Consider the following 16,730-nt stretch of genomic DNA (forward strand, 5'->3'; position numbering starts at 1 on the left):
CCGGGTCATTATAAACCACGTGACACATTTTGGACAAGATGGCGGATGAACTAGCTGCCAACGTGCTGAAATATTTAAGTGAAAATGAGCCGATTGACACTCAAGATCTTGCAAAAATATTATGTGTTGATCATCAAAAGATAGTTGGTGTTGTCAAAAGTCTTCAAGCTTCGGGAGATGTAAGATGAACCTTATTTAAATATTAATCTCTTTTGTTTATTGATGGTGCATTGCATCAGAAATTGTGAATGAACTGTCAAACTCTGACTTAAGTAATAATTTTAGTGTGCGTTGATATTGGAGCACTTAAATAATATTCTTTAAAAGCCTGTGCTTAATTGATGATTAAAAGTAGATATATCAATTTTATAACATACGATAAACATATGGTCCTTAATTATTGGGCGAGTAAGGGATTTAGGGCGGATGGTCTATTTACCCCAAGACACCCCAAGACTACGCAAAGACACCCCAAGACCACCCAAAGACATTTTTACTGACATATATATACGGTCTTAATTTTACATTGTTTACCGAAGAACCAAAGATAACTATGTGATTTCACATGTACACATTAAATTAACTCCCTTTATTTAATTTTTTATTTCCCTGTATTTAGATCATGATCATATAAATATATTCTTTTTTGTGCAAAATAGTTTACAACAATGAAATAATGCCAAGGTTGCGGGATTTTGGTGTAGTGCAAGTTTAATTCTGCAACAAAGTCATTTTATGAGTGACACATTTTTTATGTGACTATGTCTAATTATTAAATCGATCATATTCTGTTTCATAAAATTGATGTTTTTTTATTTCATCTGCCCCATATTTCATTAGATCAAGGTGAATCATAAACATAGTCTTATTGTTTCAGTAAAGTTTATTTTAATCAAAATATTTTGTATATTAAAGAGCATATCAATAAATATTTTCTTGATGAAAAAGTTCAAACATGAAAACAATATTTGATGTATTGGACAGTAACAAGATGACAAGTAAATAAAAAGTTATTATTAATCAGTCTTCATATACATAATAAAACTTTCCCAATATATAAGTTTCTTGGGGTGTCTTGGGGTAGTCCTGGGACTAAAAATATGTATCGTAGTTTTGGGGTGTCTTGGGATGTCTTGGGGTAAAAAGACCGACCCGATTTAGGGACGTCAGGCCGTGTGACAGGGCGGACCATACCAAGGCTGACTTTAGATTGAGACAGGGTGGACTGTATTTTGGAATATGGCGGACATGGTAAACCATGCTTTAATGTCAGATTCAATATTTTTGTATCATAATTTTTGTCTGATATTATCATGAAGTTGTCTATTCCTTTTGAACAAAATGTATCCAAAATAAACCATCACTCATGTTGAATAGATCACAATTATAGTTCACTTTTTTTATAGAAGCCGAGGAAAGATGTAAATCTTAAATGTGAATTAGTTCTTAACTGTTAACTATTTAAGATTTAGCATTGTTCTAAAAGTAACCAACTATATATTTTGCTAGAAATGACTCTCAAGATTGTCTGTTGTCTGTCATTTACAGGTAATCAATGCTGAACAGAAGTTAAACAAAAGCTATGAGTTGACTGATGAAGGCAAACAAGTGGCAGAAAATGGCAGCCATGAAGCCCTCATATTCAATGCAATTCCAGATGGTGGAATTCTTCAGGCAGAACTTATGGTGTGCCTTTAGAAAATATATTTAGATTATTAATTTAGAGACCATTCCATTAAATAAAAAATAATTTCATACAATTGACTATCAAAATACTAATTGTTTGACAATTAGATGTCTGCTACAAAGAATTTGTATCTTTACTAAGAGAAGACTTACAGACACAGATTTCTAGTGAAATTGTCTAAAAATTACTAGCATGTTATAATTATATTTTCATTTGTTTCCAGAAAGTGGTACCAAATGCTAAGATAGGTTTCAGTAAAGCAATGCAGGCAGGCTGGGTTCAGATGGATAAGAAAGCTGAAGGTGGACCAAAAGTTTTTAAAAAGGTTTTACTTACTTGTCTACAATATTATTTTTAATATTTTTTTTCTCTGTTTTTTTGTTTTGCTTTATGAAAAACAAGAAGTTATGAATTTATTTACTTAAAGCTGAAAAATTTTGATAATTGTAGAAAGGCAGTTTTTAGCTCGACTATTCGATAAGAATAAGTAGAGCTATTGTAGTCATCCGAGCGTCGGCGTCCGCGTAACCACTTATGTTAAAGTTTTTGTAATACCTCAAATATTTTCAAAGTCCATTGACATATGGCTTTGAAACAAGTTGAAATTGTATAATCTTATTTTAGAGCATAATAGGACTCTCTCCAAGGCATATATCTGTAATATGGATTTAAAGAAAATGTTTACCCTTTTCTTTACTTAGAAAATGTTACATTATCAAGGCTTTTTTACTATCAAGCACTAAGAATAGTCGAGCATTGCTGTCCTACCGACAGCTCTTGTTTAATTCCCTTTCTAAATAGAAGAAAATTTTATTTGGGTAATGTATAAGGTCATATTATTTACCTATAGAGGTCTTAATTTGATGCTGTGTCTGAACTTTCTACTGCTGTTATTTGATTATCTTTAAATTCTCACCTTGAAACCCCCAGATAATGGGAAGTTCCATAAATGAAAGCAGGACAAGTTCATTTACAAGATTAAGCAAGTTCTGGTCTAGATTATGATGTTATATAAAGGCTCATTTGATATTATACAGGTAGAGAGTATAGAGGATACAGTACAAGATTGTATGAAGAGAATACAGGATCTGAAATTGGATGGTATCACAGATAACCAGAAAAATGAGTACAAAAAGAGAAAATTGATGCAAGAAGTGTAAGTAGATTGTATTTATTATAGCATGGCTGTCTAAGTACTGTTTTTTTAACTCATATTGAGGAAGGAATTTGCTCAACAATGCCTTGGATTTGTATAGCTCAGTAAAATTGGTTGTAAACAGATTAAACCTTAGCCATTACATGGAAAAAAAAATACATTTTATAGTATGCAAATGGCTTATTCAGCCACTTTACAGCATTTACCTTCTGATCATTAGACTTCTAGAATCTATCTGTCAGTTTCCAAGCAGAATTATTACTCTGCTTATGGTAGCCCACACTATAACGGAAAATTGATGCCACCTAATTACATACCTGTCAGGTACCCATTTACACCTGGGTGAAGTGAAGCAATGGAGAGTAATTTCTTGCTCAAAGAAATGAGCAGTGTCCCTGAATTGGCTGCTACCTCGGTGTCCCAAAGTGTGTTCCCTATCACTGGACTACTGCTCCCCACACAAGGGTACAAGCAATTTACTTATTATCACAGTGTTGTTGATTAAGAAATAACATCGGCCTGAGAGGTGTATATTGGATATTTAACACCGGTTTGGAGTTTTGATGCGTAGGAATTGACCACGAAGGCCGTAGGCCTGAGTGGTTAATTTTGTCGCATCAAAACGACAAAACCGGTGTTAAATAGCCGATATACACCTCTCAGGTCGATGTTATTTTGATTCTAACACGATAAAATAAGGAAAATCACTAATGTTATTTTTCAAGCGGAAATAACTTCCGGTGCCGATTTTCATATAACGCTGTTCGATTTTTGCACCCTACTGTTGCGAAAATATCGAAATTATCAAACAAAAGCATTGATAAGAAAAACACGTTATTTTATCAAGTTTTCAACAATAAAAACTTACGTCGTATTGTGTTTACATCACTGCCCCATTTATCATTATTGTATGCATGAAATAACGTCAGCTTGTTTATGAATGAGTTGTTTACTAAGGATGACGTCATTACGCTGCTTACGGATTGGCGCCGTTTTGTCAAAATATTTATTAACTGATATGGATCTAATATGTGGCGTTAGAACTTAGTGTATCGCGGGCTTAGCGCAAAACGGTTGTAACTCAATTTAAGCAAATTTTACAGGAGCATGAAAAAACTTTTTAAAACTTTTGTTAATGAATAAAAATGTTTTATTTTAGGAAAATATATACATTTTAGTTAAGGGATTAGAAACAAAATAATAAAAAAGAATTATTTTTGAAAAAAGATATTTGAATAAGTTCAAGTTACAACCGTTTTACAAATAAAATTTTGATAATTTGTTACATATTTTTTTGTGCAAAAGGGTAGTATCTCAAGTTACAACTGTTTTCCGCACAAATTTTGAGCAAATTTAATTATTCTCTTCTCTTCTCAAACTCATATCTTTTTTATAGGATTTAATAATTGGATAAAATAAAACATTACTTCTAAATCACATAAAATATATGTAGCCATTATAAAATAAGATTATAAAATAAGTGCAAGTCATGTTTTGAATGATGAAAATAATGAAAGTAAGAATAATCAGTGATAAGTTTGAAGAGAATGAATGTCCTCAATAGAGAATAATATAGCCTATACCACTTTATTTAAAAATATATTAAGGGATAAGCTAAAATTATTTTTGATGGTTAATTATAAATGCTATTCTATAGAATGGTATAAATCTTAGACACATGTACATGTATTTCAAAATAAAATGCAAGGTTTAGCCACCCTTTCAGCTGCAGGGCATTTAATCCTTACCCCAATTGATATTATAAAATTATAATGGACTTCAATTTTAGCAAAATCATTCAAAATCTTTTAGATTTCAAAATGTTTTAAAGGATAATTACGCTGGCTCTACCTGGGGAACAACCGTAACTCTACTGGCAACGTTTGGGATTATCCGGGAACATCCGGTATTCGACCCTGGATGGAATAAGATATTTAATATCACCGGGGTGGTCCGGGATGATCCGGGAAGTATAGCATTGCCGGCTTCATCCTAAGCTCTGCCGAAACGACCAGGGTTACACCGGGGAAGCACCGTAGCTCTGCTGGCACAAACCGGGGATGATCCAGGGCATGATATAGCCAGTAGAGCTACGGTAGAGCCCGGTGAATACTGGCAGAGCCCCGGTAAATGCCGGCAGAGCCCTGGAGGACGGCGATGGAGCTACGGTTGATCCAGGTAGATCTCAGCCCCGGCAAAGCCCAGTTCATTTCAAATGAATCGCGACAATTTGCAATGATTGCACTTGTTTGTATTAAAACCCTTCCCATTTCCCTTCTATCCAGTATTGCATAAGGATTTTTCAGAAAATCATCATGAATTACTGTTCTGGAACAAAAGATATTATATTACTTAAATAAAAATTATGTATCAATGTTATCATTTTCGCACGTTTTCAATCTACCGGGGGGTCTGCCTGGATCGACCGGGAAGCACCGGCATGAACTGTAGCTTTACCTGGGCTCTGCCTGGATGGTCTGGAGCGCATACTGGTTGGTTAGTTGGGAATTACGGTAGTGCTGCCGGGGTTAGTGTGACCGCAACAATAATTTCACTAAGGATTGTCCCGGAATATCCCGGTAACTTACCGGGTTGGTCCTGGGCTCTGCCAGGAGTAAGTGAGACCACAGCTTAAAATTGATGGGTGCTGATAAATCAATTTCTACTTGTTATACCTTGCAATTTCAGTTATAATATCAATTACATGTACTTTGTCCTTCTAAGAAGTTCATAAAATCTTAAAATACATTTAAATTACCTAAGCCCACTAACCAGTTCACATTAAATTTGCAGAAGTTGTACAAAAAAATTTTCTTTTACTTTTTGGCATATTTTGGTTGGTAATATTGTCCAACAATATTGTCCTTGATCTTCATTAACTTTCATAAAGGTCATTGAATAAACACTTGTACCAAAAGAATATATTGATATATTTGTTATCTTCACATGTCAGTAAGGTGAGGTATATTTGTATAGATGCCGGGCTACTGATCTGAAGGTCTCTGGTTTGATTCCTAACCAACACTGCGTTATGAAGTCACACTTCTTGTGTTTTTGTTTTTTTACTTAATTATTGCAAGAATTGAATTAATTTGAAATTGTTTTAATATATCTACTTTTAGGATAACTTTTAAGTAGTGTGGTGTTTCCTTTTGTTTTATCAAGATGTTTTCGTAAGTACTCAGACATACGGACGTTGGACAATCGCAAGTTTTTCTCTAGAACGCATATTTTTCAATGGTTTCTTGGTGACATTATGCAAACGTATATGGTTTAGCGCATACACACTACAGATGTAGTTAATAAAAAAGTACACAGATAGTATACACAAAAAAAAAATGATTTGCACGAGTTATTAGAGAAGGGCAATTTTAAAATTAAAAGAAATAAAGTGGCTGAACCAGGATTCGAACCTACGAGTTTATAATGTCTATAATGTCTTGAAGCAATGTCTTAATTACTGCTTGCGCTAAGAGGGATTCTTAATTAAGACCATTTAACAACTGGTTATATTATTAGTTATAAAGATTGTTGACAGGTTATATGGCCCTATATAAACGGCTGTTTGTAAAATAACCCGAGCCGCTAGGTGAGGGTTATATTGCAAACAGCCGTTTATATACGGCCATATAACCTGTCAACAATCTTTATAACAAATTTATAATACAGCAAGCATTATTTTTTAGAGAAAAAAGTAAGATGTTTTTATGAATCGACAGCAGCTATATAAACGTCACGATTATCCAATGAAAAGCAACGTTAAAAATGTGCAGTATTATAAACATTCATAAAGATTTAAAAGTAGATCAAAAGTTTACCAAATTTACTGGCTATAGGGTCAAATGAAGAGTGCATGGTCAATATTGTTGGAAAAAAACATACCCCTGTCTGTCTGTTAGTGAACAATTTGTTTGTAAAAATAAACTGCTGAATGTCTGTAATGGATTTGCCCTGCTTTGTATTTGGAAAAGTCAATCAAATTAATCAATCAATATACAGGTACTTAAAATGAGCTGTCCACAGTACAAAACCTGAACTGACAGGTGTTCAGGCTGGCCTAACTCAACTGGATCTATACTTGTGGCAAGAACTGATCATTTTCTGTTCCAACATGTCAAGGGTTAAAGACTTCATAGATTGTCATAACAAACTAATTATGGAATTAAAACTGAATGTTTATAATATTTAAACATGGTCCTCTTCAAATTTGGTCTTACCCTGAATTTGTGATATAGAGTTTAATATGGATTCTTTTAGGCAAATTCTACATTGTATGTGGAAAGAAGCTTTTAAAAGGCTTCATATTATAAACTCTTACGCTATGTTTTTGCCATTTCCTTGTTTCAAGGCAGTGTCATTCTATGGTTCCTTTTTAAGTATGTCATTTGCTTCAATGGTTTGTTTGGGGATTTTAACAATGGTCTTGGTTCCTGCCACTTTGTCCATTCCCTTTTTAGTTTATCCTCATTGTATTTCAAAGTTTGTCTTTAGTCTGTATAGTTGGAGATTACACCCCCACCTCCCTCCCTTCAATTTGGTCCCATATTCCCTCCCGTTCTCTTATCTTTAATTATACTTTTATAATATACTATAGTAGTTTTCTAAGCCATTCACAATAATAATATGGTTTTTGAGAATGTAAGATGCTTGTAACATGAAGAAAATGGTGATAAATGTAATATGATTTGTCATAAAAGTAGCAAAATGTAATCAAAGCACTGGCAGTATTGACTTCCACAAAGAATACTAATTCACTGTAACTGTACTTCTTTCAAAATTTGCAAAAGATGAAAAAGATTGTTCAGGTAATTTGCCATGAATAACTTTCTTGATAAGAACACAAAAATTTAGAAGTTTTTGAGAAATAAAAATAAAAGCATTTCTGAAGCGTTATGGGTCTGAGCTAGGTGGCCTTGACATACCTTCCATGACCAGACTTTGTGCCAGCAACAATTTCAGTTTTGCTACTATGAGAATAAACTGAAGATATTCTGAATTAGATCTACATGTACTTGCATTATTTTTCAAAATATGGAAACGTTTGTCTGCCCTTTAAAAATAAGTGTGGCGCTAATTTTCGATCCATAAGGTCCTAAATCTGTCTACCTTGTCATTTTATAAACTGTATGTGTTATTGGGGTAGGTGGGGGGGGGGGGGGGCGGAGGGAGAGAAATGTGGACATTTGTCCTTCAATATTTGAAAGTTATTTTATTTACTTAATATCAAACAATTGCTGATTGTGGCAGTGGATCTTTTTCATTTATTGGTATTAATTTATGAGATGGAACTATAAATAGTGTAATATACATTTAAATATATTTCATGAAGATAATATATGATAATATATTACAATTTAGTTGGGTTTTTTAACAATATTTAAGGTTTATTTAGATAATTATCAAAACAAAAAATCTTTTCTACTGTCTTTATATCCTCCTTTTCATGTGATGATTCAAATAAGACAAACAGAATGCTAATTTACTTCCTTTGCACTATCAGAATTTTCAGCGCAAAAAGGTTGTAACTTGAGATACAACCATTTTGCGCTGAAAATTAAGAGCAATTTGAGATACAACCTTTTGACAAATATTGATTTAACTTGTTAATTTTCAGAATCCATTTAAAATACTTACTGAGGATATGCATAACCACAAAATACATTGAAAATGTTAAAAATGTTATTTTGTGGAAAAAAGTGAGTTACAACCGTTTTGCGCTAAGCCCACGGTATGTGAGATGTTATTTTGGTATTGTATGGACAGAAAACATTATACGAACTGAAAATATAAATAAAAATGCTTTTTATTGTTGCTTTAAAATGCTTTGTAAACTATACAATCGAGGGTGAAAACATAACAGCGCATATATACAAGTAGTCCCTAACCGGTGTTTATTGTCAGTTTAACACCAGTTTTTTTCCTTCTTAATCTTTGTCTATAGAGACAAAATCACGTGAGTGTTAGAATTCAGATTATAGGTTTGTATATATCGTTCTTCAGTGTTTAAATAATTGTGCAATTTATAGAAAAGGACAATCACATGTTATAGATGAAATCTTAATAAACTGTAAAGAAATATTGTAATGTTTTATTAAAATTTTAGAGCAAAAATAGGATTAAATACAACCCTAAGTATCACAGGGTTGATAATTCAGATTATAATATTGTAGATTGATAGCTATGACAGTGTTTTTTCTCTTTTAGAGTGATTCGGTAATTGGATCCAATCTTTATTTAATAGTAGATAGTATTCCAAAATATTGTCAGAAATAATTAAAAATCCACAATTTTGCATTTGTTGAGATTAAATTTGTTTAAAGTTTCCACATTTCACATTTCAAAAAATGCCAATCAATTCTAAATGAATGAAAAAGAACCATTATGTCAAAGTTTGGATTGATGTGATTTAGTTAGAATAGCTAATGTTTTATGTTAACACATTCATATAATGTTATCAAGGGAACTAACTTGTGTTTGTATTTTGCAGGAAATTGACAAGTTATCTGTTATCTAAAGGTGCCAACTTCACATTATCTATAGCTAAACAAGAGGTAGATCTAACCCCAGAGATGATTTCAAAGTGAGTGAATACCTATTGAATACTGATTTTCTTTCTTGCTTAAAAGTTAATGATAAATGTTTATCAGTTTCTATGTACCTGAAGTATTTTTATGTAGATGCAAGTAGGCAAATTTAAAGTAACTACGTGTATTTATTACATGCTTTTCATTGCATTATAGAAAATATCAGTGAAATAAAATCTGATAATTCACTATTTGAAACAGTGAAATTATCAATTTGATAATTTTCACTGTTTTGAATTTAAGCCTGTTACGTTGTATCAGTGAAATACCAGCGACCAGGGTACTGGAAACCAACTTAATGATGTGATGTCATAAATGATGTCACATCATAAATGACGTCACGTTTTATTATCATTTGGCCGTTTCCATTTAGTATTAGGTTAAAATGTCTTTTAAAACATTTTTTTGCATATAATAAAGAGAAAATTTGTTTAGTTTAGTGTATGATCGAAATATATTTCATCTCTGCATGCGCCACTCGTGAAATATACCTTTTTGGTGCTCACTCGGTGAAATATATTCAGATCTTACACTGAACTAAACAAATATCCTCTATATCTTATTCATTATTATCTTCCAAAGATATATTATATTTTAAATGTTATAATACAGTAATTTTTTTTTTATCATTTCAAGGGGAACTTGGAAAGAAAAAACTTTCAAGGAATATAATTTTGATGCGTTAGGAGTTATGCCTGATTGTGGACATCTTCACCCACTGCTAAAAGTACGAGCTGAATATAGACAGATCTTTTTGGAAATGGGGTAAACTTTAATCTCTCATCTATCATTATGTTATTCTAATGTTTCTATTTATCTACCCATATAACCATTTTCCATATATACTTTAAAAGTGAGCAGTATCCAAATGATTATTTATATGTCTGCCTTTCAATCAAGGGATCATGGCTTCAAGCACAACTGGAGTCCTGACCATGTTTCTTAATGTGACACCAGTACTGGTTAGATCCAAGAAGCAGACTCTAAAGTTGTTCAGATAAGCTGAAAGCTTTCTACATAATAAAGTTGAGATAAATATTGTAACAAGTAGATAATTTCCAGTATTTGTACACTTGTATTTTCCATATTTGTATGGTACTGTCTTAAACTTACAATTTTTAACAAAGTCTGCGTCATGGAATATTAAAAAAAATTAGATAAACAGACTAAATAAGACGCTCCATCCATATTGTACTTGTACAATGAGATATTAAAAAAAAGTAAGGTTATATTGGTCAGGAAAAAATGGTTAAATACAAAACTATTGTTCTGTACAGTATAGGGATATACACATGTATCTATGTATTGTACAGAGCAGTCAAATACACTAATTAAATAAGTATATACTGCTACTTAACTGATCATGTATTAGCTCAACTGTGTGAATTGTATATATATTTTTTAGCTCACCAGAGCCAAAGGCTCAGGGTGAGCTATTAGTATCAAAGGGGGATGCTCCGGCGTCCATCGTTCGTCATGCGTCAACAATCGTCTTCTTCTCTGAAACTACTAAGCAGATTTACTTCAAATTTGGTCTGTAGCATCCTTGTGGCAGTCACACTTGAATTTGCTCATGTCATTCCAATTGGCCCCTTTTAGGGGTCAGCAGAGCTAAAAATAGAAAAACCTTTGAACATCTTCTTCTACAGAACTAATTGATGGGTGATCACCAAACTTTGTCTGTAGCATTCTTGGGTAGTCTTTTATCAAGTTTGCTCATAAAAATTTGATTGGTCCCTTTTAGGCGTCTCTAGGGCTAGAAATAGAAAAACCTTTAAACATCTTCTTCTACAGAACTAATTGATGGATGATCACCAAACTTTGTCTGTAGCATTCTTAGGTGGTGTTTTATCAAGTTTGCTCATATTATTTTGATTGGCCCCTTTTAGGGGTCTCTAGGGCTAAAAATTAAAAGATAGAGTATATATAGTTAACATAATGATTTGTATTTTTCCCCTTATTTAGATTCACAGAAATGCCCACAAATAATTTCATAGAGAGCAGTTTCTGGAACTTTGACACACTTTTCCAGCCACAACAACATCCTGCAAGAGACGCACATGACACTTTCTTTATATCAGGTAGATATTGGTTAAAGAGGAGAGTTAATATAAAGAATAATATAATGTATATACTGTAATCTACCTGTATTCCCTTTAAATATGTGGGAAAAAACTTTGTTGTCATATAATTTGATAGAACAGATTTTTCAATGATTGTTTAGTAAATTAAAATATTTAGAAAAACTAAAATAATCATGATATAATATTGTATGTCAGCTATATACAAATGTATGTAATCTTACTCATGTTTGCAGATTTTCAATTTTGACAATTTAAGGTGTAATTTATTTGTTTAATTACATGAAGCTATAATTTTGAATGCAATATGAAGAGGATTAAACAAATAATAATAATAATTGAGCCGCTAAAACCAACATAGTGCGTTTGCGACCAGCATGGATCCAGACCAGCCTGCGCATCCGCGCAGTCTGATCAGGATCCATGCTGTTAGCTATCAGTTTCTCTTCTTGTAATAGGGTTTGTAAGCGTACAGTATGGATCCAGATCAGACTGTGCGGATGCGCAGGCTGGTCTGGATCCATGCTGGTCGCAAACACATCACGTTGGTTTTGTCATGGCACAGCTCATATAATTCTTACTATAGAAATGATATAATGCTTACAGATCCTGCCACAGCACATAGTTTCCCTATGGATTATCTGGAGAGAGTGAAGAAGGTACATTCAGAGGGAGGATATGGCTCACAGGGGTTTGTTTATTAAGACATCAAAACATTACCACTGAAAGTTTAAATACCTGTCATATGGGAGAAGTTCAATGTTACCTTAAGCTTGTATACCGTAACTGTTTTAGCAGTACAATGTATTACCTTAATACGCAAATACCTCAATACCTTAAATACATTTACTTAATTTTTTAACTTTCAGAAAAATTGCGGTATGAACTAGTCTAAACAGTATCAGTTTGACTGACACACTTGTCCCTACCTATTGTACTAATCCTTCTGTACAAATGAAATTGTAGAAGCAAAGCTACATGTATTTTAATATATAATAAGAATGTATATAATTTTGTAGATATAAGTATGACTGGTCAATAGATGAAGCAAAGAAGAATATTTTAAGAACCCATACAACAGCTGTTACATCAAGAATGCTCTATAAAGTAGCACAACAGGTATACTTAGTCTCTTAAAATCTGTCTATAATAATCATAGTTATTATTTAAGAAGCATTATTCCTGAAAATTTTGAAAGTAAGAAGTAATCTTGGCGACAAGATATGTATTATTTGACTCATAAGAACTTGAATTAATGTTCGTTTAGCTATATAAGTCAACTAGTTGGTTAACAAAATACATTCCAGGTACTAATGTAGTCTCCATAACAAAACTGTGAAATATTTAATACCCTAAACATTCATTTAAAACTTTTAGGAGTTTCCAGCTTTTGGATTGAATTTTTTAAGTAATATAAAGTTGTGTATTAATAGAAAAGGATAAATGTTTTTGAAGTAAACCAAGTGTTAAAAGAAAATCAATTGTGCAAGATTTCACATATCAAAATATGTCATACATCATACTAGTTAAGTTTTATACATATTTTGCAGCTAAATTGTGAAACTTGTTGATTTAAAATGATTTTCTTTGTTTGTACAGTTATACTATATTATATTTTTAGCCTGAGTTCAAACCAGTGAAGTATTTCTCTATAGACCGAGTGTTCCGTAATGAGAATCTGGATGCTACACATCTTGCTGAGTTCCATCAGATAGAGGGAGTCGCTGCAGATTATGGTCTTACACTTGGTGATCTCATCGGAACTATCAATGAATTCTTCAGGAAATTAGGTAAGTATTTAAATAGGTGACATGTATAAGAAGAAATAAGGACATACCTATGATGCTTTTCTGACCCCTAAAAACGAAAAACTTACACATAATATGCATATAGGCCTAATCTGCTTGTGTCACATTTTGTTTATAGTAGCAGTGTCATGCAGATAAATTTGTGTTTTAAGGGTATGTGGTAAATATTTAATTTCTATAGATTCTGTATTGAATTTATTCAATTCATTCAATAAATTCAGTACAGAATACAGTCTGATTAAATATTCTCAATTTCTTACCAAATGATCAGTCAGATGCACAAACTTTAAAGTTATGCCTTGTCAAGTGTATAGAGACTCCGAAGTCTTTTTAAGGAATATAGCTTGAAAGTCCTTTATTAAGAATCTTATCATCTGGCATGGATTTAGATTTTAATGAGAGTAAGGTTCATTAAAGATTTTTAGAGTTTTTTGTCAGATAATTAATAAGGATTTCCTATTTTAGTATTGTAAATTTCTCTTTTCAATTTTCATTGAATGTTTAAATGTTATCTTTTTACTTACTAGATTTTTTATGAGACTTTTGACTGGGTGTTTCAGGTTTCTGGCTTCAAACCGCTTGTTCCTTACCATCAAAGTATAGAATTGTTTCTTGTGAGAAAGCTATCAAGCTAGCTAACTTAACGTTGTACTTATCTGTATTTGAATTAATGCCCATGATTTTGTTAAATTGGATGATTGAATTTGCAGGTATCAAAAAGCTTCGCTTCAAGCCAGCATACAACCCTTACACAGAACCTAGCATGGAAGTGTTCAGTTATCATGAAGGTAATTATTTCATACAAATTTTTCTTGTGAACTGTTTTGTGATCAAACAGGAAAAAGATCTATGTTCTTGTAGATATAGTCAGATAAGATCTACTTCATTGTAGGGTCCCTTACTTTTTAAAAAGCCTGCTTTTTAAGGATAAATTTTATACTAGTAAATAATAAAATGTAATTAATTACTTTACAGGTTTAAAGAAATGGGTAGAGAAAGGAAAACAAAATTTTCTTATAAACATTATATGATCAAATGGGAAAAAGTTATATGTACAGAAATACAGTCAGATAAGATCTACTTCCTTTCTTCCAAAAAAACCTGCTTTTTAAGGATAATTTTTATACTAGTATACATAAATTATATGATGTAATTTTTTTAATATTTCAGGTTTAAAGAAATGGGTAGAGATAGGAAATTCAGGTATATTTCGTCCTGAAATGTTGCTGCCTATGGGATTACCCGAAGGTGTTAATGCCATTGCATGGGGATTATCATTAGAAAGGTAAGCTCTATTGTTATAATATATTTCTCCTTTTTCTTAATTTGAATTTAAAAAGAAAAGCTTTTCAATTATGGTTTCTTCCTAAATTAAATTTGATATTAACAAGGCTAGCGTTGAGTGTTGTAACTTATTACGGATGGCTTGGACTTCTTTTGGTGGGTTTGACACTGATGGTTTAGTTCACTTTAACTTGCCTTCAGTATGGGCACTCATCAACTGGATGGGTAAAGCATTTAATCCACATATGCCAGATTTGTGAGTTTGAGACCTGGCTTTGACAAAAGATATTTCAAGATGAAAGTTATGGAGAAACAAAATATACTGGAACACTTGTGTTGTTGCCCTGCATTATGTGAACGAAATACCTGGACTGTTAAAAAGTAGCATCATACAAACTTCTATTTAGAAAGGAAAACATTATTTCACATATTTGATATAACATGTTTAACTATTTATTTCTTTTTTTCAGACCTACAATGATAAAGTATGGGATAGACAATATTCGAGAATTGATTGGTCCTAAAGTAAATCTACAAATGGTATATGATAATCCATTATGTCGACTTGACAAGTGATCAGTAATGTGACCTTCACCTTTAGGACCAGACGTCTTTCACATGACATTGTTCTGAATGGCTACAGCAACAGGGAATCTCCATTGCTTTTAAACAGCTCTTTGTGTTTAACTATCTTTAGAAAAAGATTATATGAATTATGTTATAGTTCTGTTTTGGTATGAATAAATTTGATTTGGAGACTTAAGATTTGCACAAGACTGGTTTTGGATTTCTTAAATGTAGAATGTTGTAAAGTTTACAAGTGCAATTAATTTTGATTCCTGATGACTGACCATTTAAGTGTCCCTTCAAAGAAGTAAATGTTCAAACGTTTGAATGATGTTGTTTTTCTTGGTAAATGAAGTACAATAAAACATTATTTTATCTTTTTTCATAAAAATCATTTGTAGGATTGGGGAAATAATAAAAACAACAGACCAAAAGAAAATATATGTTCAGCCTCATTTTATAGGAGGGAGTTAAAACAGTATATCAAACTATCATGATAAACCTTGGCAGTATTTCTGGACATTATTAATGGAATTTATCCATGTATTTGAATAAGATGTTGTTTAGTTATTATAAATGAATATGGATTTAATATTGACCATTTGACGAAATTGTAGCCATTGTATAATCTACTTCTTGAGTTTATTATTTTGTCAACTTTGATGCTACTTTTATTAGAGAATGAAAGTTTGGAAGATTAATGAATGTTTTGCTTTATAAAGTTTTTTAATAAATTCAATATTTTAATGACTGTAACCTTTAGTGAGACGTTTATATGTCAGTCTTTAATTCTTTTCAACACCATAAACAACATTTTTTATAAATGTGCAATATGCATAGGACTTTGTTAAATAATGTTCTACATGTTAGGCTATAATTATTGTGGATCATGTAATTATTTGTGTAGTGAACAAAATAACTGCACAACTTTCTGTTTGAAAACAAGTAATGATTTTCATTCATTTATTTATTGCATTTTTTTATAACTCTCTGAAATAAAACTGAATGGTATTGTGTTTTTTTTTATTCTCTATCTTCTGTTTTTCGCATTCATATATCTGATAAAGTTTGTCAGTGAGCTGTAACAGCACTTCTGAACTTAAATGAGTTTTAGTGAATAATAAAGAACAGTTTAGGAGAAAAGGTGCAAGTCATAAGGCTTAGTTATGGCCATCTAGTTGACCTTTTACCAACGCTCTTCAAAATATAACCCTTTGGACTAAATTGGCCCCATTCTAAGAGTCATTTGTTGTTTCTTTAAAAACATGGATAGGAAAAATCCATAAAATCTCGTCGGGACTCAGAATATGTAAGGGCTCGAGTTCAGATATTTGGCATGTACATTGCCTAATTGACCTTAAATATCAAAGCTGTTTATATTATAATCTTTGGGACCACCCATATGGCCACTTAAAATTATGTAAACTCTAACTGGAATAATTTCTAAATATCAGTCTCAAAAACCATAAGGCCCTGAGCTAGATATTAGGTGTGTTTCACAAAATTTGTTTAAATTTTGACTTTTGATGAAATTTCATTCTGACTTCATATAAGACTTGCATA

The 16,730-nt window shown here is 32.0% G+C and overlaps 1 protein-coding gene across 1 annotated transcript; it reads left to right on the forward strand.

The window, feature by feature from the left end:
• The first annotated feature begins 4 nt into the window (after nucleotides 1-4).
• On the forward strand, nucleotides 5-16,178 carry LOC132729944 (phenylalanine--tRNA ligase alpha subunit-like). Its single transcript, XM_060715780.1, has 13 exons — nucleotides 5-179; nucleotides 1,549-1,686; nucleotides 1,911-2,012; nucleotides 2,725-2,843; nucleotides 9,331-9,423; nucleotides 10,064-10,192; nucleotides 11,393-11,508; nucleotides 12,115-12,199; nucleotides 12,528-12,627; nucleotides 13,130-13,298; nucleotides 14,027-14,104; nucleotides 14,487-14,601; nucleotides 15,071-16,178. Exons 1-13 carry the CDS (start codon nucleotides 39-41, stop codon nucleotides 15,174-15,176), a joined length of 1,491 nt encoding a protein of 496 aa, XP_060571763.1. The 5' UTR covers nucleotides 5-38; the 3' UTR covers nucleotides 15,177-16,178.
• The last annotated feature ends 552 nt before the right edge of the window (nucleotides 16,179-16,730 follow it).

This window comes from Ruditapes philippinarum, unplaced genomic scaffold (genome assembly GCF_026571515.1).
Source record: "Ruditapes philippinarum isolate M1 unplaced genomic scaffold, ASM2657151v2 ctg1791_1_1_1_1, whole genome shotgun sequence".
Taxonomy (NCBI): domain Eukaryota; kingdom Metazoa; phylum Mollusca; class Bivalvia; order Venerida; family Veneridae; genus Ruditapes; species Ruditapes philippinarum.